This window comes from Manacus candei, unplaced genomic scaffold (assembly GCF_025592945.1).
Source record: "Manacus candei isolate 608988 ecotype Guabito, Panama unplaced genomic scaffold, ASM2559294v1 h1tg000045l, whole genome shotgun sequence".
NCBI lineage: Eukaryota > Metazoa > Chordata > Aves > Passeriformes > Pipridae > Manacus > Manacus candei.
Window position 1 is genome coordinate 5,165,313 of NW_026138093.1, and position 24,590 is coordinate 5,189,902.

General features: G+C 52.9%; 1 protein-coding gene, 1 long non-coding RNA gene and 1 pseudogene across 2 annotated transcripts in view; 1 reads left to right on the top strand and 2 right to left on the bottom strand.

Annotated features, from left to right (window-relative positions):
* LOC127474811 (zinc finger protein 208-like) overlaps window positions 1-24,590 on the top strand; it is a 1,297,692-nt pseudogene that overhangs the window by 176,796 nt on the left and 1,096,306 nt on the right.
* The window catches only part of LOC127474831 (zinc finger protein 271-like), a 279,141-nt gene continuing 267,953 nt past the window's right edge, over window positions 13,403-24,590 (bottom strand). The window contains exon 5 of the mRNA XM_051796134.1: window positions 13,403-14,114. Within this exon, the coding sequence (XP_051652094.1) occupies window positions 13,607-14,114 (508 nt within the window). The 3' untranslated portion in view covers window positions 13,403-13,606. The remainder of the gene's footprint in view (window positions 14,115-24,590) is intronic.
* Window positions 14,190-18,302, bottom strand: LOC127474958 (uncharacterized). Its single transcript, XR_007906010.1, has 4 exons — window positions 18,133-18,302; window positions 16,473-16,671; window positions 14,550-14,628; window positions 14,190-14,361 (listed from the first exon to the last, which is right to left on the bottom strand). It is a non-coding gene; the product is annotated as an uncharacterized LOC127474958 (long non-coding RNA).

The following is a 24,590-nucleotide window of genomic DNA, read 5'->3' on the forward strand; positions in this document are numbered from 1 at the left end:
CTGGAGAGGAGACAGGGATGGGGAGAAGCTGAAAGGCCCTGACACAGCCACCTTCTGCAGACCTTTGGCCAGGGCTGCTGTCTGTGCCCCTGAGGCCAGGAGGAGACAAGTGGCCCTTGCAGCCCTGGGGCCTCATGGCCTCCTTGTCCCTGCTCAGCAGCCTGGCAGGTGCCACCCCATGGTCCTGCCCTTGGCACTGCACATCCCACATCCCAGTGCCCCAGCAAGAGCCCTGAGGAATGAGGCAGAGACAGGATGTCCCTTCCATGGGGCTGGGGGTCAGGGCTTGGCCCATTGGATTAAGGAAACAAGTCAAGGTCTATTCAGCATCAGAGCCACCTTTCCCTTGCTTGTCCATCCTTGTCATCACTGCAATTTTCTGTTCCAACTGGAATCTGGGGACACTTTCACAGTCGTGTCCCTCATTGAGACCCAGTAACAGTACAAGAAACTTCAGTATTTCAAACTCATTTTGAGTTCTTGAAAAGTTGTTTGAACTTACTCTCAGGGACTGAGTTTCACGTAAACAACACAAACCCCCTCTGGGGGTCATTAAAGACCTGGGGCTGTTGCTGTGCTGCTGAGCTGGGCCGGGCTCCTGGCACACAGGGAGCTCCTGGCAAGCAAGAAGAGCTTCAAAGAGACAGCTCTGCTGGTGAGCAGCTCCTCTGCACAGCCCAGCAGGGCTGAGGGCACTGCCTGCAGCACCCAGGGCACAGGAGAGAAGGCAGAGACATGAGAGGCAGCCTGGGCTGGGAGGTGACTGAGCTCTCACTACGTGAGAAACCTTCCCAGGATTTGAAGGAAGAATTCTCTGGCTGTAGGAAAGTTCAACTTGCCTTCCTGGAGGCATCTCCTCAAGCTGGCACATCCCACAGCTTCCAGGATCTTTCAGCAGGACTCTCCCAGTTGCTGCAGTGCAGAGGAAGTGGCCATATGGCAGAGCAGGGCAGGAGCTGCAGGCAGCAAGGGCAGAGAGGAGAAGGGAGCAGGAGGTTCAAGGGATCCTGGGCTGGGAGGACAGGGCAGAGCTGCTCAGGGCAGGAACCTTGCCAGCCCTTTGCCAGGGTCAGGCTGTGGCTGCAGAGCAGTGCAGGTGAGTTCCTGCAAGTGCCTCTCCCAGCTGCCAAATGGCAGCAGTGGCAGGAGCTGTCAGGATGGCTCTGCTGGATTTGCTGGGGTGCAGCAGGAGAAGCTGCTGCAGAGCAGGACTTGCTGCTGCCCCATCAGAGGCCCAGGGCCAGAAGGTTCCCTGTGGCAGGGTTGGCTGTGGGGTGGGAAGGTGGGGGTGCAGCCAGGGGTGCCCAGGGCTGTGGTGCAGAGCAGGGTCCTGCCCCCAGGGCTCTGTGTGCTGGGGCAGGGACTCTGCTGCCTGCCAGGGGCAGCTCTCAGCCCGGCCAAGGAGCTGCCACGGGGCTGGGGGAGAAGGACTGTGGGGAAGGAACAACTCCTGGGAGGGCAGAGCAGGGCAGAGTCCTTCTGATCTCCAAAGTGTGCTGCAGGGATGAGGGCTTGTCACAGCTCCAGATCTAAGCAGGAAATTTCCCAGAAGGTATTTGCAAGAGGCACAGACAGACAGGGGGTACCTTCAAGAGAATGAACCATTTCTTTCAGTGTTATACTCTGGGTTGTCTGGGTGCTGACTGTGACAGGGAAATCAATCTCAGAGCACAGGAGGAGACGCTGAAACATGAACTCTGTTAGATTAGAGGGGATTGAGAATGAGAGTATCAGACATCAAAACTGTCTCACAGGCAACATCAGTGTCACTTTTCCAGCCTCCCCAGGGTTGCTCTGACATTGCCATCAGAGCCTGCCCAGCCAGAGATGCCCCTGGGCAGTGCCCTGTGCTGCTGGGAGGGCTCTGCAGGGCAGAGCTGAGCCCCCAGGGCTGGGATGGGCTCTGGCAGCACTGGCAGGGCCCAGCCCTGTGCCCAGGGAAGCAGCTGCTGGCAGGGACAGCTCCAGGCAGCAGAGCCCTGGGCAGGGAGTGGGGGGCAAGTGCCCCCATGGCCTGGGGGAGGGGGCGTTCAGGCAGCTCTGGGGGCCCTTCCCTGCAGCTCTGCTGGGCACTGTGTGCTGGGCCATAGAAATGAGGATTCCTGCAGTGGAAAAGAACCTTCCCCAGGTGTGATGGTAAAAATAGAAAACACAGGTACAATTATTCTAACTACAGACTAAGCTTCTGCTCTGCAGCCCCAGCTCTTCTGAGTTATGAGTGTAGAGGTGGAACTTTTGTATTCAAGGTGGGTTACATCTGACATTCCTTGTGTGTGTGAGAGCTCTACCAAAAAATTCCATTTCCTCCTGGAGCAGAGCAAACCTGACTCCTTGGCAGTGCATTTGGTGACATTTGACACATCGATTTCTTTTATAAATGGAGTTGCTTTTTCACAGAGGTCTGTCTTAACTGTTCCCTGTCCTTTCCTTTTTTGAACAGACCCTGTGCTGGGAAGCAGCAAATGTCCAACAGCAGCTCCATGCCCCAGTTCCTCCTCCTGGCATTCTCAGACAGGTGGGAGCTGCAGCTCCTGCACTTCTGGCTCTTCCTGGCCATCTCCCTGGCTGCCCTCCTGGCCAACGGCCTCATCCTCAGCGCCGTAGCCTGTGACCACCACCTGCACACCCCCATGGGCTTCTTCCTGCTCCACCTCTCCCTCACAGACCTGGGCTGCATCTGCACCACTATCCCCAAAGCCATGCACAATTCCCTCTGGGGCTCCACAACCATCTCCTACATGGGATGTGCTGCACAGCTCTTTCTGCTCGTCATTATTCTTGGAACAGAGTTTTCCCTCCTCACCATCATGTGCTACGACCGCTACGTTGCCATCTGCAAACCCCTGCACTACGGGACCCTCCTGGGCAGCAGAGCTTGTGCCCACATGGCAGCAGCTGCCTGGGCCACTGCATTTCTCAATGCTCTGCTGCACACAGCCAGTACATTTTCCCTGCCCCTGTGCCAGGGCAATGCCCTGGGCCAGTTCTTCTGTGAAATCCCACACATCCTCAAGCTCTCCTGCTCACACTCAGGCTACCTCAGGGAAATTTGGCTTCTCTGGTTTACTATCTCTTTAGCATTTGGGTGTTTCATTTTCATTGTTTTCTCCTATGTGCAGATCTTCAGGGCTGTGCTGAGGATCCCCTCTCAGCAGGGACAGCACAAAGCCTTTTCCACGTGCCTCCCTCACCTGGCCGTGGTCTCCCTGTTCCTCAGCACTGTCGCGTTAGCCTACCTGAAGCCTCCCTCCAACTCCTCCCCATCCCTGGATCTGGTGGTGGCAGTTCTGTACTCAGTGATGCCTCCAGCACTGAACCCCCTTATCTACAGCCTGAGGAACCAGGAGCTCAAGGATACCCTGAGGAAAATGATAACTGGATGTTTTTTGAGAAGAAATAAACTGCCTCTTTTCTTCTGCAGAACGCTCATGGCGTAACTCATTTTGTGTCCAGCCTGCCTTCTAAAGCTCTTGATATTGTTGGGGGGGGGCTTCCTTTTTTGTTCATCTCTTCATGTCATTACCACTGAAATTTTATTCTTCATCCCATATAATTCTCTCTCTACCTCTTTTTTTTGACCCACAAAATGTACTAATCAAGAATCATGCTTTGTGTCCATTTAAACAAATTAAAAGTTTGTGCAGCAAGGTATTTGTCAAACATCCTCCCTGTGTTAGTTTGTACATGAGGAATCACAATCTCTGAGTGTAAGAAAGGACACAAATTCTTTTTCCCTGATCCTTCTACCAAGACCTCCCCTGAAGCTGGAGGGCATTTCCATGTTTGCAGATGTGGAGGGGAAAAGAGTCCCAGCACTGCCAGGGAGCCCCAGCACTGGGTCTGTTCAGAGCTGCTCTCTTTGCACTCCCACCTCAGTGAACTTCCACAGGTGGATCAAGAGCAGCCCCCAAAGCCATGACCCAGCTCTGGAACAAGGCAGGGCCCCTCTGAGCCCCCTCCATGGCCACACAGGAGCGTCTGTGGGAGGTGGTCAGTGGCAGGGAGCACCATCAGCTGGCTCTGCCTCCCAGCTGGTCCAGCACAGCCAAAGGCTCTGAGATGTCTCAGGGTTCCTTTGGTTCCATGAGGCCCTGCAGTGTCACAGTGGCCCCTTGAGTCCATGAGGTTCCTCAGGGTCAGAATGGCCTCTTGGCTCCATGAGGTTCCAAAATGTCTCAGGGTTCCTTTTCTTCCATGAGGCCCCACATGTCAAAATGGCCCCTTGATTCCACCACATTTCAGTGTCCCTGTGTTCTTTCATTTCCATGGGGCCCTGCAGTGCCACAATGACCGTTTTGTTCCATGAGCTTCCAAAATGTCTCAGGGTTCCTTTGGTTCCCTGAGGCCCCGCATGTCCCTTGGTTCCATGAGATTCCACAATTTCCGTGTTGTCTTGGATCCATAAGGCCCTGTTGTGTCAAAACTACCCCTTGATTCCATGAAGTCCCACAGTGTCCCTGGATTCCTTTTGTTCCATGAGGTTCCCCAGTGTCACAATGGCCTCTTGATTCCATGAAATTCCACTGTGGCCCAGGGTTTCTTTGTTTCCAAGAGGCCCTGCAGTGCCACAATGGCCTCCTTATTCCATGGGTTTCTGCAGTGTCACAATGGCCCCTTTATCTCAGGAGGTTGCTCACTGTCCCTGGGTTCCTTTGTCTCCATGGGGCCCTGGAGCATCCCAGTGGTCTCTTAATTCCAAGGGTTTCCCCAGTGTCACAATGGCCCCATAATTCCATGAGGTTCTGCAGTTTCACAGTGGCTCCTTGATTCCATGAGGTTGCACAGCATCATCACACAGCTGAGCCCATCCTGATGAAAGTTCTGAGGAGGTTAGGGGGAACTGGGACAAAAGGGATAAGATAATTGGGGAAGGAAAGAGGGGCTTGGCCAAGAGAGAGGAAAGATTTTGATGAGGTAAAACCAGATTCAGGGAATGCTGAGGGTGCTGAAACACTGACTGTGCAAATACTCTTGGTAGGCCATTGCTCTCTTTGTAACCTGAAGCCCCAACACTACCTAAAAGTGCTGCCCCTCCCATGGAAAGGAATTCACTTCTCTAATTCCAAGCCAGAAAAAGTTCAATCCCAGAACTCCAGACTCTTATTTGTACTCCAGTGCCCACCCCATTCCCAAACCTGTGTTACCAGTATGAAAAGTCAAGTTTAAATCCTGACCCAGCCCCAAAAGCTCTTCCCCTAATCACGAACTGCTAGTGGAACAACAAACCTCCCAAAGTTCTGCCTAATCCCCACCGTGAGCTCTAAACCCCAAGCCCTGACCATTCAGCACCCCCACAGCCCTTGGGAGCAGGGCAAGGACCTGGAGGGCCCAGAGCAGGCCCAGGGGGTTGGCAGAGGAATGGGAGGTGACCTGGATCTGCTCAGCTCTGCAGTGACCCCCAGGAGAAGGGCCTGGGCTCTGGCAGGGATGTCCTGTGGCACAGGGGCTCAGGATCCAAGTTCAGAAGGCCAAGTGCACATGGCAACAGCCAGAGCTGGTGCAGAGACATCAGGGAGGGTCTAGAAATGCTGCTGGGAGGGGGTGGGAAAGCAGGAGGGGTGTGTGCAGCCTGCAAGGCCAGAGCAGCAGCAGGGCCAGGGCAGGACAGCCTGCAGGAGAGATGGCCAAGGGCTCTGGCAGGGCTGCAAGGCCCAAAGGCACCCAGGCCTTTGTCCCCTTGCCTCTGGCAGCTGCCTCTGCCACTCAGGCCACCACAAGACACTTTCCTGGCAGGTTCTGCACTTGGTTTCTGCCTCGCCCCTCCCTCAGGAGCCTGGCAGGGGTTGCCCAGTTTTGGGCCTTTGTTGTTCCTCCCCCTCCCATCCCAGTGCCCCCCAAACAGCCCTGAGCCAGCCGGGAGGGACAGGATCTGCTGGGCCAGGGCCTGGGGCTCAGGCCTTGGCCTTTGTGCTCCACAAAACCAAGGTAGGCTTTGCTCAGCATTGCAGGGGCCTGCCCAGAGCCTTTGTCTGCCTGCACTCCTGGCCTCCAAGGAGCTGCTCCAAGGAGTCCCTGGGGAGGCTTTGGCAGTGCCTGCCCTCAGTGGGGCCCAGCAATGCTTCAAGGCACTTGCAGTTTGGCTTCTGACTTCTTCAGCAGCTGCTTCAATCTTCTCTCAGTACCTCAGGATCATGGGCTGGGCTGCAAACACACTGTGGGGCTCATTAAAATGCAGAAATCCCTCAGGATCTCTTTGTCTTCCTTTAATTGTCTTCAAGGCAATTTCAAAACAAGTCTTCATGGTTTCTATTTTTTTTTAATTCAATGATGGGTAATTTTGTAGTTCAGAGGAGAGGTGATAGAGGTGTTCTCCAAGTGATCTTGATGCTGAGTGTCTCCTCAGGAGATCCACACTGACCCTGGATGATCAACCTTGCTCCTCACCCCCCAGCCTCACCAGTTCTGACATGGCCCATCTTGGACTGACAGTTGATGCAGCTCCAAACACACTGTGGGACCCATTAAAACATTGAAAAACAAATTATTTCCTTCCTTTAATTGTCTTCAAGTCTTCAAGACATCAACAACTAATTAGAGTTTTTATGTAGTGAGGAAGATTTTAAAGCGGAAGTCCCGAAAAATATATTTTTTGATGAAAGGGAATGATTTACACAGAGCCTTGGGATGCAAGAGGGTCAGGACGCAAAGGATTTCGACACAAATATAAGGGTGTAAAAGGCAATACTGCCATTTATTTATTGACCCGTTTAACAGTTATCAAGTGATTCAATAGGATTTACTACAATTTTAATAGTTACTGAATTCACAATAACAACCTTCACACCACAGTCAATTCACACCCACACTCAGGCAGAGATGTGTGGACTCATCAAGAGCTGGGTGTGGAAAGGTTCCTCTCCAAAATTCTCCTCCTTGTCAGGGAAACACTCCCCCAAATCCCTTTGTGTTTCCCAACAGACAAGGGTCACAACTGGAGGAATGTTTGTTGAGGGGGATCAGAATCATCCTGGGCACCAGCGACGGTCTTTGGAGTGTCACAAACTGGAGGGTTCCCGAGCTGGGAGAGGCTGCCAGAGGTGTCCCACTGAGAGGGAGGTGCTGGGGAGCTGCCAGGGCCTCCCTCAGCCCTGCTGGTTGTGGGCTCCCAAGGGGACTGGCTTTAGTTATCTGCTGAATTTCCATCCTGGTGTCAGGAATGACTGGAGTTTCCAAACTATTTGGGAATTGTATCCAAACTGTTCCATTTGGGTTATGATTCAGGCAGGGAATGTTCCATGGTTTTCATGGGATGACTGATTATCCTGTGTTCCCCAGCTCTTACAGCCATCCCAGTCAGCTGGATGGTTCATTGACAATGTGTCCCGAGGGGCAGCACCTCCGATGCCATAGAAACCCCTCCCCTGGATTAGGAAACCTTTGGAATTCAGGAGCTGTTCCAGTGGAGCATGAAAATGAACAGCAGTTTTCCTAAAGCCCAGCCCCAAGCAGAACAAAGCCAGGCCCCATCAGTGTCAGAGCAAAGGTCCCCCATGGCTGTGTCCCTGTGGCCGCTGAGGCGGCAGCGCAGGCCCGAGGCGGTGCCGGGTCCCGGTGCAGCCGGGGCAGAGCGGCGGCTGCGCGAGCGGCAACCCCGGCGGTGAGTGCGGCAGCCCCGTGGGAGCGGCGGCTCCGGGCACAGACGCCGGCGGCAGCCGCTGTGGCTCCTGGAACCCAGTGGCCATTGGGACACTGCAGGGCCTGCTGGAATCCAGGGGCCGCTGGGACACTGGGGAGCCTCTTGGAGCCAAGGGAACCCTGGGATGTTTTGGAACATCCTGGAATCAAGGGGCCATTGTGACACTGCAGGGCCCCATGGAACCAAAGGAACCCTGAGAGTTTTTTCAGCCTCATGGAATCAAGGGGCCTTTTCTGGCAGGATGCTCTGCTCTGATAATACCTAAAAACTGGTCAGAATGCAAACAATGCAAACTCTCTGTAGTGAGTTACTGCTGGTGTCAAGGTGCTGATTTTAATGTTGAATTATGCTAAACCCAAAATGCTTTGTGAAACTTCAAACACACATCCTGCTTTCTGAAGCAGGATTTGACAGATAAGCTGCTCCCTGGCCTTGAAATACATCTGACAGTCAAACCCTTTTTAACTGTAAAAGTCCCATCCAACTGTCATGTGTCAGATTCTTCCACAGATTTCCTTGAAGTGTGTGGAGCTTCTGCCATGAAGCAGGGACAGCTCTTCATGGTCACTGCCCATGGGTTAAGTGAAAGAGAGAGAACTACCCCCTGTCATTGTGGGGTGAGTTACCTCAATGTCTGCTTCAGGATTGTTTCTTTTTGCTGGCTTTGATCCAATTGCTTTAATAGCGTTACTTTGATAGACTCCACTGTCCTATCTTACACTATACTACTAGGGGTTTTTGGCTTTTATAATTTGAAGTAAATAATTCTCTTTAAGGTCTTTCATCTGTTCACTTTTCTGATCAATTTTTTGTTCATTTGTCATAATAAATCATTGTTTTTTTAGAAATATTTCTGATTTGCCATCACTAAAACCTGCAGGACAAAGTGATTGAATCACACCTGTATAATTCCTTCAGTTGAAACCAAAATCTGAGTCTGAGATTGGATCCAGCCACTCCCAGGCTCCTCTCTGAGAAGGAATTTAGAAAGCAAGGGGGTCCTTTGTGCATCTCGTAGCTCAATGAGTTTAGCACAGAATCCCCCTGCACACACACAAACACACAGGCATGGGAATCTACACACACACTCCTGTTCATCCCTGCACAGACATAACCCAGACAGACTCGCAGGGGAACTCCACACACCATTCCCACATCACAACATGAGAACGGTTAGAAAAACATAAAATATGTACACCAACCCTCACTGCACTGCAGCATTCACAGGATGTGACACCTGTGTCCACTTTTGAAATGTTACAGCCATTCTACACAACCTTTATTTCCTGTCAGCTGAGTATTCTATCAGCTGCATTCTAAGATGAAACTCCAGGCACATGAACAGCTGATTCTGTTCCACATTTAAACGCTGCTGCACATTTTTAATGGAGAAAGGAGGGAAACTGCTCAGTGTTCAAATGAATGAAACACAGTGGGCCACAAAAGGCAAACATACATAGTGTACAGTAGCTTTCTGGAGCTACAGATCTGCTCAATTTTTTATGTTTGGCATTCAGAGACCATGTTTAAATTATTAAACTACTCCCGTTCTGCCCCCCCACCCCTTTTTTGGAGTGTTTCAATTGCCTTTCCTTCTTCCAACAGCTGTGACAACTGTTAAAACAGTCAGTAAAATTAAGTCTGCTCTATAATCCTTTAGTCAATGTTACATTTTAATCAGAGGTTGAGGGAGATTTCCTGTTACAAATGCACTGATTCATTTAAAATTATTAAACTGACACATATGTCAAAATGATTCGATACATTTATTGCATGTTAGCTCATTAACTATTAGTAATTATTAGTGCTATTGTTACTGCTGAAAGAGCAAAAATTCAAGACTGCAGCTGGCTTTAAGTTATTGCACTCTTTAACATGCTCTGCCTTTAAATCAAAGCATACCTAGTGATGGTCAGACAGATGTCTCTGCACTCTCAAAATATTCAGACAATTTTTAGCTTGAATCCTCTCTACCCTCACCCATAACACAAGAACTGCAGAAACTACAACACCTATTTCCTATGTCCTTATGCTCACATGTGCATATGCAGGTCACAATATACAGTCAAATCACAATTGCTATGGATATTATTAATGTGTCAAACTCTGGGGTTTATTAATTGAGACAGGGAAGCAGATATGGTTCTGAATGTTAGTTCTTTCTCTGTGTCCATTCAATCCCACACGCCTCAAGCGCTGAAGTCACACAATATATTGGGAGTGTTTTAAGATGACTTTTAAATGAGCCAAAGAGGAAGGAAAAAATTAGTTTGAATCTTGCACGAAAGCCAAAAAGACATGTGCCCTGATTTCATTGAAATGCATCCACTCTAAGAGCCTTATCTAAACTAATCCCTCAAATTAGCTGTAAGAAGGTACATTCAAGAAAGCTCCTTTAGGGGAGTTAGGGGGAACAAGGCATCCACCAAAAAAAAAAAAAAATCACCAACAAAAAAAGCCCAACCTGACACCCAACTTATCGTCTCTACATATTTTATAAAAAAAAAGGCACTGTAGTAAAAGCTGTAGAAACTGCATTCTTACATTTATGAAGCCCTCTTACACTATACACAGTGCACTGATCTATAAACCATATCTGAAAGGGGACCCTCCCCTGTTTATTTTCTGTTATTTACCCCGGAACATCCCAGTGGGTTTTCCCTGTGCCCCCTTCCCAAACTGTGCCCCCCCAGCCAGGCTGTTTGCTCCTTCCCGTCTCATTTCAGCCCCGTGCGATGGCCGCCATTCCCTTTTCCTGCCTGGCTCAATTCCCCCCAGCCCTGCGCTGTGCAGGCAGTGAGGACAGCGAGTGGGCAGCTCCCTCCAGCACACTGTCCCCTCCCGAGCAGCCTCTGCGCCGCTGCGGCCGGGGCGATGCGGTCCCTGCTCTTCCTGGCGGTGCAGGGAGAGCGGCTCCGGCAGGAAAAGTTCTCCCAGTCCATGTGCACCCAGCCTTGGAACAGAGCCTTGGAAATCTTTGATCCATACACGGGATGACTGGAACCATCACTTACAGCAGGGTTATCTCTACGTGCTGTCCTTATGTCCTCTGACATCTAATACACGGTTTTTAAAACAACAGATTAAAGGGGTTGCACTTTTTAAAGGTACAAGGAACACTAAATTCAACCCTCACAGTTGAATAAATAACACTCCAATAAATACCCACATCAGAAAAGCATCGATTTTAAGTCCTGAAAACCAGAAAAGGGACTTTTCACATGGGTGTCCTATTATCCAGAACTATTAGGGAAGAATTCATTAGAATAAAGAAGTCTAGAAGTGTTCTGTGCAAGATCAAGGTGAGATTCTCTATCTTCTAACATTTCACTGACCTAGGAAGCAAGAATTTGGTACGGAATTAATACTGGAGAAAAATGAGACCAGTGAAAGATCCTGAGCTCAGGAGAACCTGACTGTGCTGGGGAATCAGAGCTTTCACCCTGGGAAATGAACTGCTCTGAAAGAGTGGGAAGAAACCAGGAACAAAGGCTAAGTTCAAATGCTCCAGAGTCAACAAGTCCTTCCTCACCAAAAGGTCTGAGCTCCCCTTAACTCACCTCTAGACATCCATGGAAATAAAACAGCCTGACCTTGAACCCAAGGGAAACAAAGACAAATTCCACGGCTTTAGCTGGAGCAAGGTTGGAGGGGGATGTGTCACTCCTCAATGACATCACATGCTCCCCGTGACATCACATCCTTCCTGTGACATCACACCTACCTTATAACATCACATCCTCCCCGTGACACCACATCTCCCCTATGACATCATGTCTTCCCCTGTGACATCACATCCTCCCCAGGACATCACATCCTTGTTGTGATATCAAGGCTCCTCTATGATGTCATATCCATCATATGACATCACATCTCTCCTGTGATACCATATCATCCCTGTAACATCACAATTCTTCTGTGACATCACATCCTTCCTGTGACATCACATCTCTTCTATTATGTCACATCCATCAAATGACATCACAGCTCCCCTGTGACATCGTACCTCTCCATGACATCACAGCCTTCCCTTGTCACCACAGCTTCCCTGTGACATCACAGCCTCCCCTATGATGACACAATCCTCATATGACATCACATTTCCTGTGACATCACATCTCTCCTGTGATATCATATCATCCCTGTGACATCACATCCATCATATGACACCACATCTCTCCTCTGATAATATATCATCCCTCTGACATCGCACCTGCCCCGTGACATCACATCCTCCCTGTGACATCACATCTCCCCTAGGACATCACATCCCTCCTGTGACATCACATCTCCCCAGTGATGTCACATCCATCATATGATATCACATCTCTCCTGTGATACCATATCATCCCTGTGACATCACGTCCTCCCTGTAACATCACATTGTCCCTGTGACATCATAGAGCTTTTGTGACTTCACATCCTTCCTGTATCTTATATCATCCCTGTGACATCATGTACTGCCGGTGACATCACACCTCCCTATGACATCTCGTGCTTACCTGTGACATCAAATCTCGTGACATCACATTCTTGTTGTAACATCAAGGCCTCTCCATGACATCACATCCATCATATGACATCACACCTCTCCTACGATCTCATATCATCCCTGTGACGTCACGTCCTCCCCATGCCATCAAAACTCCCCTATGACATCACATCCATCATATGATGTCACATCTCTCATGCGGTCTCATATAATCTCTGTGATATCACATCCTCCCTGTGACATCACGTCCTCCCCTGTGACATCACGTCCTTCCCTATGACTTCCCAACCATCATCATACCTCCACATGACATCGCAGCTCCCCTATGACATCACATCTTTCCTGTGACATCACATCTCTCCTGTGATATCATTTCATCCCTGTGACGCCACGTCCTGCCCTGTGACATCATATCATCCCTGTGTCATCAAGACTACCCTATGATGTCACATCCATCATATGACATCACATCTCTTCTGTGACATCACATCCTTCCTGTGACATAACATCTCTTCTATGATGTCACATCCATCATATGACATCACACCTCTCCTGATATATAATATCCTCCCTGTGACATCATGGCCTGCCCTGTGACATAACATCGGCCCCATGAAATCACAGCTCCCCTGTGACATCACATCCTTCTTGTGACATCCCACCTGCCCCGTGACATCACATTCTTCATGTGACATCACATTTCCCCTATGACATCACAGCCATCATATGACCTCACATCTCCTCTATGACATCACACCTACCTTGTGACATCACATCCTTCCTGGAAAAGGGGGTTGGTCTGCCCAGTCCGATGGTCCCATAGGGGTCTTTGGGCACAGGGGGGTTTGCAAAGCGGGGTAGTTCCCTGAGTTCCCAACTTACTGTGGTGTGCTGGGGGCTGCAGGATCCAGTGTCAGCCTTGGATTATGCCAACACTTTCAGTTTAGAGGAATTACAGAGGTGTAACTGAATCACTTTTGTCCTCCAGGTTTTAATGATGGCAAATCAGATCTATTGATAGAAAGGAATTTATTTAGGGTTATAAATGATCAGACAAAAGATCTTCATCAGAATTATTCACTATACAATAGAAACACTAAAACTACCAGGAGTACAGCATAAGACAGGACAGTGCTCTACACTAAATCAATTGTTGAAGTAATTCTACTAAAGCTGGCACAAAAGCAATAATTTTTATTTACAGATGGATGGAACTCCCCCAGATCAACGCTGGTGGGAAGATCTCTACTCTCAACCTCCAGCAGTGACCTTGGGGGCTCCCCAGCCAAGGCAGGAATCTCCACACACCCCCCAGGAAGGGTTCTGATGAAAGAAGCTGCCCCTGGGAAAGGGGACTGGCCCTTTGTGGTCAAAAGGGATGGACTGACAGTCACTGGACTCCAGGGGTTGCCTCACAATTAGGGGGTTCATTCGCAGTGGAAGCAGCAGTCGAAGTTGGGGCACTTGTAGGGCTTCTCTTACTGGTGGGTCCGTTGGTGTTTGGTCAAGTGAGAGCTGCGGGTGAAGCTCTTCCCACACTCCTCACACTTGTAGGGCCTCTCCCCAGTGTGGATGTGCCGGTGGGTGACAAGGGTGGAGTTCTGTTGGAAGCCCTTCCCACAGTCAGTGCAGCGGAAGGGCCTCTCATCCGTGTGCGTCCGCTCATGCCTGAGGAGATCTGAGCTGGTCTGAAACCTCTTCCCACATTGCAAGCACTTGTAGGGCCGTTCCCCAGTGTGGATGCGCTGGTGTCTTAAGAGGGTGGATCTCTCACTGAAGTTCTTCCCACATTCCCCACACCTGTAGGGCCGATCCCCAGTGTGGATGTACTGGTGGCGGATAAGGGTGGAGCTCTGGTTGAAGCTCTTCCCACATTCCCCACACCTGTAGGGTCGTTCCCCAGTGTGGATGTGCCGATGGGTGAGGAGTGTGGTGCTGTTCCTGAAGCTCTTTCCACATTCCAAGCATTTGAAGGGTTTCTCCCTGCTGGGAGGCTGCTCAGGGACCACCAGCTCAGAGCTCCCCCTCAAGCTCCAGTCGCCTTCCCGGCACAGGCTGGCTCTTTCCTCCTCAGAGCACCCTGGGCTGGCTTTGGAGCCCCTCCTGCGGGGGGATCTCCGGCCCTTTTCCTCCCCGCTGCCTTCCTGCGCCGGGGAGCCCTTCAAAACGGCCTCTCCCACCAGGGTCTCACGGGGGGATTTGTCCTCCGGGCTCTCCGTCCTCAGCTCGGGGCCTGGGGCAGGAAGCAAGAAGGACAGGCAGGGGATTTGCCTCCGGCCCACAGGGAAGGCCAAGGACATCCCCCCAACTCCGGCCCCGGCAGGACGGCGGCGCCAGCGGGGTTGTCCTGCAGCCGGGGCCATGCTGGGCTGACAGAGCCAGCACAACACCCGCCCAAAGGGACACTGACTTCCTCCTCACCTGCCTGGGGGGCCCAAGGCATCTTCCTCTTCCTCGCAGCCTCCTCCTCCATCCGCCCAAGCTTTGGGAAGGACAAATCCTGATGGGGGGAAAACAAGGGCTGAGCGCGTTGGCTTGGGGGTTCCTCCTGCCCAAGTCCATCTCTAGAGCTCACCGGGCATCCTGTGACCATAAAAACCTCCAAAACACAAAGATTCAGTCCAGAAAAACCCAAACCACCGAGGTTAGGGCAAAAAACCCTCTCAAAAATAGCAAGAATTTCACCCTCCCCAAACTGCTAAAAGTTGAGATTCAGCCAAAAATTACTCCAAACTATGAAGGTTAGCCCAAAAAATCTCACCCAGAAGTTCTCCCTCTCTGGTCTCTCCTCTCTTGGGTTCTCAGGGTCTCCCCTGTCTGGGATGCTGGGGGTCCCACTTAGGGATGCTGGCAGTGTTGGGGGTCCCAACGGTCCCTTCTCCTCTGACTCTCGCCTTCGGGGTGCTGCATTCCAAGACATTCACCGCCTCCAGGTTCTCCACATTGTTGTCCCGGGAATCCCAGGGGTCCCCACTGTCCAGGCTTCCCCTTCTCGGTGCTCCCCTCTCCAGGCTTTCGGGCCTCTTGCCTCCCCCCTCTCTCCAGCCTCCCCCGCACTCCAGAAGGACCGCCACGGCAACCCCGTTCCCGCTCTCCCCACTCCCCTTAGCTCCTGCTCTGCCCCCTCTCCAACCCTGTTCCCATCGGCCCACAAACCCCAGCTCCCCCCAGCTCCCTTTGGGGGTGACCCACTGCCCCTCACACTCCCTTTGGGGGTCCCACCCGCTCTTTTCGCTTCTCTCGCCCCTTTCCCATCGTGGCCGCTCCGCTCACCCGACAGCGGCAGGAAGGGCAGGGACAGGGGTGGAGCAGCAACAGCAACAGTAGAACAGTCACACCCCCCCCCCCATGGGTGCCCGGGAAAGGGGGAACTCGTCCCAAATATCCTGGGGGGAGCATGGGGGGTCAGGACATACTGGGGCTGCCAGCACAGATTTCCCTGCAAAGTCAGCAGTGAGTCAAGCTCTGCAGAGGAGATTGTGCCCCATGGATGGGATTGCAGAGGCTCCCTCAGGTCCCCAGAAGGAATCAGCAACCAGGAACAGACACAAAAGGCCCCCACAAAGATTTCAGGGGGAGTGTCCAGTAGAGAGGGGACAGTGTCACCCCACCAGGGCGGGGCTGGCAAGTGGGAGGCTGCTCCAGGGGTCTGCAAGAGGCCTCGTGCTCTGCTCAGCCCCAGCACTGGCTGGTCCCAACACCCCCGGCTGCCCCCGGCCCTGGGCAGCTCTGCTGCCACAGGCTGTGCCCTCACCGTGGCCCTGCAATGGCCCTGCCTGTCCCTCACCCGTGGCCCTGCCCGTGGCCCTGTCCCTTGGCTCTCTCTCTGCCAGCTCAGTGTGGGGCACACGGGCTGGGGGTGCCTCCCAAGCCCCCCGGGCAGCCGGCGTTGGCTGGGGGGATGTGAGGGCTGGGCCTGCTCAGCACAGCCCCGGCCTCGTGCCCAGTCCCTCTTTCCTGCCCCACACAAGAGCTTCCCGGCCCCCCAGGGCTCCCCTGCTGCTGCCTCTGCTCCTGGCCCTGCCTTTGCTGCTCCCTTGGCTGGGGCAGCGGCTGCAGGGGGGGATGGCAGCAGCTTCAGCTCCACGGCACTTCCTGGGGGGAGCTCAGCCCGGGGGGACGGGCAGGAACCTGATGGGGATGGACAGGGGCCCAGCAGGGACAGCCAGGGCCTGCAGGGGAAGGCACAGGGACAACCTGGCCCCCCACACTGACACCGCTGTCTCTGCTCCTCCTTGCAGGCTCCGTGGCCAGGCACAGTTTGTGTTCCTGGGTGCCCACCATCTCAGCACTTGGAGACGCTCAAATCAGCGCCCGCAGCTCTGCAGCAAAGCCCCAGCTCACCTGGCACACAGGGGATGGACACAGCACCTGCTCGGGGATGGGCACTCACAGCTTTGTTTCTTCCCCACCACAGGGCTCTCCTTCCTCAGCAGCACCTCTGCCTTGCACTTATTCTCAGCCTCACCTCAGGGACAGCTCTGGGCTCACCTCCGCGCCACTTCTCAGCCTCACCTCAGGGCCTGGGCTCAAGGACAGGAACCTGCAGGGAGGGGACATGTTGGGGACAACTGGGGGGCTTTGTGGGGCACTGGGGGATTAACGGGGGATACTGGGACACACTGGGGAGAACCAGGGAGCACTGGGAGGGACTGGGAAGTTACTGGGGGATTACCAGGACAGAGCAGGGGACACTGGGAGGTTACTGGACCATACTGGGGGTTACTGGGTGCTCACTGGAGGATCACTGGGTCATCCTGGGGGGCAGTAGGAGGTTACTGGGACACACTGGGTGGTCACTGAGGGGGTTACTGGGCCATACTAAGGGTCACTTGGAGGACACTGGGCTATACTGGGGGCACTGGGATCCCCTTCGTCAGTTCTGCTCCCCCAGGACTTTTGGGGGCACCCCCAGGACCCCTCCCCTGGGGGCTGCGAGCTCCCCTGAACCTACTGCTGGGCTTTAGGGGACACCCGGGCCCCCCTTCCTTTGGGGTCTCTGTGTGCTGAGTTTTCAGGGCCTCTGGGGTTCGAGGGGGGAATTGGGATCCCCTTTCCCTGGGGTTGGTTTGCTGGGCTGGCAGAGGCGCTGTGGTGGGATGGGAAATGGCCTTATAGGAGTTTTAGTTGGCCGTGGCCAGACAGGACTGACACGGAGATCCCCCAAAATCCATGCAAAACCCCTGAATCCCCCTCAGAAATCCACCTTTGGACCCATCAAAACCTCCTCAAAAACACCCCAAATCCCCTCAGAGACCTCATCTCCCCCCCATGACCTCCTAAACCCTCTCAGTGACCTGCAAAACCCACCTGGGACCCCCAAGCCCCTTCAGGGACCTCAAAAAACCCCTCAGGGACCCTCAAAACCATCTGGGACTCCCAAAATCCCCCTAGAAACCTTCAAAACTCCTTCAAAGGCACCCCCCACAAAGCCTCCAGGACCTCCCAATTCCCTCGGAGACTCCAAAACTCCCTCAGGGATTCCCAAACCCCTTCAGGGACCTTTAACCTCCCCCCCTAAGTCCCTTCGCGACACCAAAGCTCCTCAGAGCCCCCCAAAACCTCCTCAGGGACCTCTAAAAGCCCCTAAGGGACCACAAAACCACAGAACAGCAGAAGAGCTTTCTGTAAAGGAAGGGAGCAGAGAATCTGAGAAGGAGGAGACCAGGGAAAAACTGAAGTAAAGCAATAAAATCATCCTGGCCCTTGCAGTTTTTCCTTCACCTTTTTCTCACTTTTCCTTTTTTTTAGGGTTCTTTTTTTCATTGGGTGGTTTTGAATTTTTTTTCCGAGGGACTTTCTCAGCAATCGAATCACCCTTCCGGGTTCTTGGGAGGCCTCCGGGCCCCGCGGCCCCCGAGAGGGTCCTCCGAACCTCCGAACCCCCCGCGCTAAACCCTCCCGAGCCCTCCAGCCTTTCCCCCCCCAGCCGCGCTCCCCGCAGCCCCCGAGGGGATCCCCAGACCCCGCTCTCCCGCACCCCCCGCCCGCACTCAGAGCTCACCGACCGACCCGCCGCCATCACCGATTCCCGGCAGCCAACGCGGCAGGGCCGGGGGCGGGGCTGCGGGGGCGTGGCCGCGCGCTGATTGGCTGCGGCGGCGTTCTCTGAGCGCGGTGCGCGCGCAGCCGGGACTCGGTGATGGCGGCGGGGCCTGCGGTTCGCTCTGAGCGCTGTGAGTCCCCCGGGGGGCTCGGGAGGGTTTAGCGGGGGGGTTCGGGGATAACTGAGGAGGTTTTTAGGGGTCCCTGAGGGAGTTCGGTGTCCTGAGGGGACTCAGGGGGTGGTGGAAGGTTCCTGAAGGGGTTTGGGGGTCTCTGAGGGGGTTTTGGTTTCTGAGGAGATTTGGGGGGTGCCAGGTGGGGTTTGGGGGGTCTCTGAGGAGGTTTGGGGGTCCTGGCGGGACCTTTTATGCAGTTTTGGGGTCTCTAGGGGGTTTACGGGGTCTTAGACGGTTTTGAGGGTCTCTGAGGGGGATTGGGGGGTCTCTAAAGGGGACTGGGGGGTCCCAGGTGGGTTTTGCGGGTCACTGAGAGGGTTTAGAGGGTGCTGGGGAGGGATGAGGTCTCTGAGGGCCTTTGAGAGGACCTTGAGAAGGTTTTGATCGGTTGAAGGGGGATTTCAGGGGTTTTGAGGGCATTTTGGGGGGTCCCCTAAAGCCCAGCAGTGGGTCCAGGGGGTCCCCCAGCCCCAAAGAGGAGGGGTCCTAGGGATGGCCCCCAAAATCCGGGGCGGGGGGGAAATGTACCACATCTGGGTAAGGGGATCTCTAGACCGCAGTATATCCCAGTGACTTTCCAGTGACCCCTTCAGTGACCAGCCAGTGTGTCCCAGTGACCTCCCACTGCCCCCCAGGATGGCCCAGTGATCCTGCAGTGAGCACCCAGTAACCCCCAGTATGGCCAAGTAACCTCCCAGTGTCTCCCCGTGTGTCCTGGTAATCCCCCAGTAACTCCCCAGTCCCTCCCAGTGCCCTCCCAGCATCCCTCAGTAACCCCCCAGTCCCTCCCAGTGCCCCCTGGTTCCCCCCAGTGTATCCCAGTATCACCCAGTAATCACACAGGGCCCTGCAAAGCCCCCCAACTCTCCCCAATGTTTCCCCAGATGCCCTTGACCTTTCTGTGAGTGTGTGTGTGGGTGTTTTTGTGGACAGAGGGTCCAGGGGGGCTCCTGGAGTGGGGACATCAGGGATGGGGTTTGGGGACAGTGGAATTGGGGGTGTCAAGGAGAGAATTGGGGCCATGGGGAGGCTCTGGGGACATTGGAGACACCGGGGGGTCTCGGGGTGTCAAGGGGGGAACTGGGGACACCAAGAGGGTCTTGGGGACACCAGGGGGGTCTCAGGACTCACCTGCTCTTGGTGCAGGCCCTTCTCTCCCCTCCAGGCCTCTTTAACCCCCCCAAATGTCTCCTAACCTCCATTTTCCTTATAATCCCCTCCACTCACAGATCCCTTTGATGCCCCAATGCCCCCAAAACCTGTTTTAACTCACCCAAAGACCCCCAAAACCACCTCCAACCACCCCCAGATCCCCCCAAATCTCCCCCAGCCCCCTTTCAAATCCCTTCCAACCCCCCCCAAAGAGGGATCACCCACACCCTGGGACAGGAACACAGTGGGCTGTACTGGGGGCACTGGGCTGTACTGGGAGGGCACTGGGGGGGGCTCAGGTGTCCCAGGACAATGTGGCCCAGTTCCAGGAGAGATCTGGGGAGCAGTGAGGAGGTACTGGTCTGTACTGGTCTGTCCTGGTCTGTCCTGGTCTGTACCCCCAATCCCCAAAGCCCCTCCCCAGCTCCCCCAGGTCCCTCCCACACCCCAAAGCCCCCCAGGCCCCCCCAGGCCCCTGACTTGGTCCTGCTGCCCCTTGAGCATCTGCAGCTCCTGCAGAACCAGGCATTTCTTTGCTCCCCACCGGGTCGTTCCCACACCCAGAATGGAATCTGGAGGCAGCAGGATGTGCACAGGGCTCCCATTTCCTACAGTGCAAAGGGGCTGCAGGGAATGATTCCCCTGCTCTTGCAAATCTGCCCAAACCTGCAGGGCACAGAAGGGGGAGCTTCAGGAATTTGCTGGCCTTGGGAGTGGAACCAACAGGGTATTGAGAGGAACATATCCCTCAAATACAATCTCTGTGCATACACAATATCTGTCTGGACAGACAGATAAAGCAATAATCAGATATATTCTGTATCATATCTATGGCACATATTCTATAGAGTCCATCCTTAGGTGTTGTATGATAGATTTATAAGATATTACACATAATAAGCAGTAATAAGGCAAGTGTCCTCCTTAGGACACACTTCAGAAGGGAACTTGCACTTGACCCCCCCCCCTCTTCAGCTTCGAGCCACTCGGTGCCACAGAGGGGGACAGAGCTCCTGTGGAACATTCTATTCCACTGACACAGAGCAAGGAATAAACCCAAACTATTGCCTGGGTTTGTTCCCTGGGGGTCTCTGCAGCAGCAAGCACAGCCCCACACTGACTGCTCTGGGCTGTGCAGGCATTTGTGCTTCTGCCTGTCTCACACACACACACAAAAGTCTGGTTAGTGCTGCCCTCAGGAAAACCCCCCAGCCTTGGTCCAGCTAAAGCTGTGGAATTTGTCTTTGTTTCCCTTGGGTTCAGGGTCAGGCTGTGCCTGTGTCCAGCCCAGAGGCTCAGAAAAGCATTTCTCCCATCCCACTGCAATCTGCTGCTGCAGACAGGACCCAGGCACTGGTGGCACTGGGAGTGAACAGCAGAGTGTTTCCAGGGGCTCTCTGAAGGAACACAAGTGTCCAAAGAAACCAGCACAAGTGTCCACAGAAGTCCCAGTCCTTCATCCTGAATGAGCTTGTTCAGCCCAGGAAAAACTGTCTAAGTTTTATTTCCATGGAAGAAGGTTTTTCCCACTTTAACACCAGTTTAGTTCCAAATCAATTTCTTCATTTCCTCCTCCCAATTTCCCTGAAGGACACTGACAGGGGCCATCGACACTGACAGGGATCACAGTTTGTCCCTTGGCCATACAACTCCTGTTGTTTGGTAGCACAGGAGAGGTTAATTAGAGCCCAGGCTCCAATCCCAGGGCACCCATTGGATCAGCACTTGTGGATACTGTCCTAGTTAGGACAGCTGAGATCAGTTCATCATGGTGGGTGTAACCCAAAACTGTATTCTATAGCCTTCCATGTCATTTCCCAGAAACTAGACTATTGTTGTCAATAGACTATTCGCACCTTCTACCCATAGAGCCTGACTCCTCAGGCTATAAACTAGGTGTTAAGAGGCCTGTGAGATAGAAGGATGTTTCTGTCCTCACACCCTTTGTGAACTCCCCGCCCTGAGGGGAGTACCAAGCATTCCTGCCTGAACTGGAGGATATATAATCTTGGAGTTTTGGAACATTTTTAAAACCCACTCGTGGGATCCAGAGGACGGCTGCATCTCATCGCTCTCAACCAGACTTAGACCACCACTGGACTGCGATCACCAGTTCTGCCCAGACTGCAGCAGCTCTCCCACCAGCAGGTTCTTCCCCTCTCCCTTTACTTTGGACTCAAACAGGGCCCAAGGAACACCACTTTGTTCAGGCCCCAGGGTACTGGGTTACACATTTGGGTTTTTGTGGGTTGAGACCAATTGTTTGTTTGTATTATTGTACTTACTGTATTATTTTAATAAATTGTTATTCTGACTTATAATCTCTCCTTTGAGTTGGGTCCATTCCCCCTGCTGGTTAACTTTTAAACCAGCACATTTTGGCGCCCAAACGTCGGGCAGAGAGAGAGAAGTCAGAATCACAATTTCATTTGAAGCATTTGTCTATTTGAATATAGAAACTCCCTGATCACCATGTTGTTTGATGCACTCACATGGATGTTGTATTTGAGCCTGTTCATATTTCCACAGATGGCGTATTATTTGCCTGTTTTGATGCTCTCTTTAAGACCAGGGAGAGGGATCCAAATTGCTTTATTAGTATATTATGTTTATGTCATTCTAACATCAGAAGCAATGAGTTTCATTGTAAATGTGTATTCAGTCCTGTTTGCCTGTCCTGGTTTGGGTTGCTACCTCTGGGGCCTCATTAAAAATCGTACCCAGCTTTTTGGGGGAACAGGGGTGGATGGTTTCCAGCCTCCCACCTCCTTCTTCCCCTTCAGACCTGCTAAAACAGTTTTTGAAAATATTGAGTTCCCTTTTGATGTTAAGGACAGCATAATGTTATTGTTAGTGTTGCTCTGTCTGCTCTGTACTGTGTACACCATGTTTAGGGTCAGAAAAGTGCCTTTTAGGGAGGTTGGTTGGACACCTGCCCTGGGAGCAGATAATGCTGAGTGGCACGGGAAGTGGGAGGACATCAGCCAGTATTTGGAAAAGTTTTCTCCTCCAATGATCTGGAAATTCACCCCTGAACAACTGCAGGATCCTGTTAGCATGATAAGACTGGTGAAGGAAAAATGCTCTGGCAGCTCCAGAGATGGCCAGCTCACAGCAACCTGCTGGGCCCTGGCCACTGCCTACCGGGCACTGCTTGACATGATACAGCACTGTCAGGGCGAGGAGAGAAGGACCAAATCCGCAGACACCACGTCCACCCAAACCACAGCTGAGTCAGAGGGAGAAAGAAATGAACCAACCAGCACCGTGTCCACACAAACCATCGAGGAGCCAGAAGAACAAGCAAAACCAATAGCAGTCGCCCCTGTCCAGAAAAGGAAATCAAAGACTAAATCAGTTCGCATAGCAAATGATGACGAAGAGGCGGGACCTTCACATCCACCGGAGGAGACAGAGCCAGAAATAATCACTCGGTCCCTGTCCCTGGGTGAGCTACGTGAGCTCCGGAGAGAGTTCACACGACAGGCGAACGAGTCCATTCTGACCTGGCTGCTCCGAATCTGGGATGCCGCAGCTAACGATACGATCCTAGATGGGAGTGAAGCCAGACAGCTGGGATCCCTGTCTCGAGATGTAGTCATTGATCAGGGGATTGGAAGGAGGCAGGAAACTCTCAGCCTCTGGCGGCGACTGTTGTCCAGTGTGAGGGAGAGATACCTTTGCAAGGAGGACCTCCACGTACAACAAGGACAGTGGAACACGATGGAACAAGGTATCCGGTGCTTAAGGGAGTTAGCTGTACTGGAGATAATCTTTTCAGAGGATGAAAGATTCCCTAAGAGTCCAGATGCCGTACAGTGCACCTCCCAAATGTGGTTAAAGTTTGCACGACTCGGGCCAGAAATGTATTCCCACTACTTAGCAACGCTGCAATGGAGGGAGGGAGAGGACAAGGTGGGAGCATTGGTTAGCAAACTCAGGATTTATGAAGACACTGTCACCGCCCCATTACGAGCCCACGTCTCATCTGTGGAAACCAAACTGGCTGAACACGGCCGAAGCCTAGAAGAGAAAATTGAAGAGGGACACCAGAAGCTAAGAGAAGAGATTAAGGAAGGGATTTTCCATATCTCGCCAGGACGAACAAGAGTCTCTGCTATCAGGAGCCAGCGTTCCCCAGCTAAGGAGAGAAGGTACACTCCACGTGGCGATCTATGGTTTTACCTCCGTGAGCACGGAGAAGATATGAGGAAGTGGGATGGGAAACCCACCTCTTCCTTAGCAGCCCGGGTACGTGAACTGAAAAGAGGAACAAATACCATAAAGAACTCTTCAAGGGTGAACGTTGCTCCAGTCTCTCGTGGGCAAGACTCCAGACGGTACAGGAATGATGATACGTCTGATCCTCTTGAAGGGACCTCCAGGTCATACCCACAAGAAGAGCACAATGAGTACCATGACCAGGACTAGGGGTGCCCTGCCTCTAGCCAGGTAGAGGAGAGGGACAATCGAGTCTATTGGACTGTGTGGATTCGGTGGCCTGGCACATCAGAGCCACAAAGATATAAGGCTTTAGTGGACACTGGCGCACAATGCACATTAATGCCATCAAGATACGTAGGGGCAGAATCCATCTCCATTTCTGGGGTGACAGGGGGATCCCAACAGCTGACTGTACTGGAAGCTGAAGTGAGCCTGACTGGGAAGGAATGGCACAGACACCCCATCGTGACTGGTCCAGAGGCCCCGTGTATCCTTGGCATAGATTACCTGAGGAGTGGGTATTTCAAAGACCCAAAAGGACTTCGTTGGGCTTTTGGCATAGCTGCTGTGGAGACGGAGGAAATTAGACAGTTGAACACCTTGCCTGGTCTCTCAGAGGACCCCTCTGCTGTGGGACTGCTGAAGGTTGAAGAACAATTGGTACCGATAGCCACAGCAACAGTGCACCGTCGGCAATACCGCACCGACCGAGACTCTGTGACCCCTATACAAAAGATGATCCGCGAACTGGAGACCCAGGGGGTGGTCAGCAAGACTCGCTCACCCTTTAATAGCCCTATATGGCCAGTGCGTAAGTCCAGCGGAGAGTGGAGGCTGACGGTGGATTACCGTGGACTCAATGAAG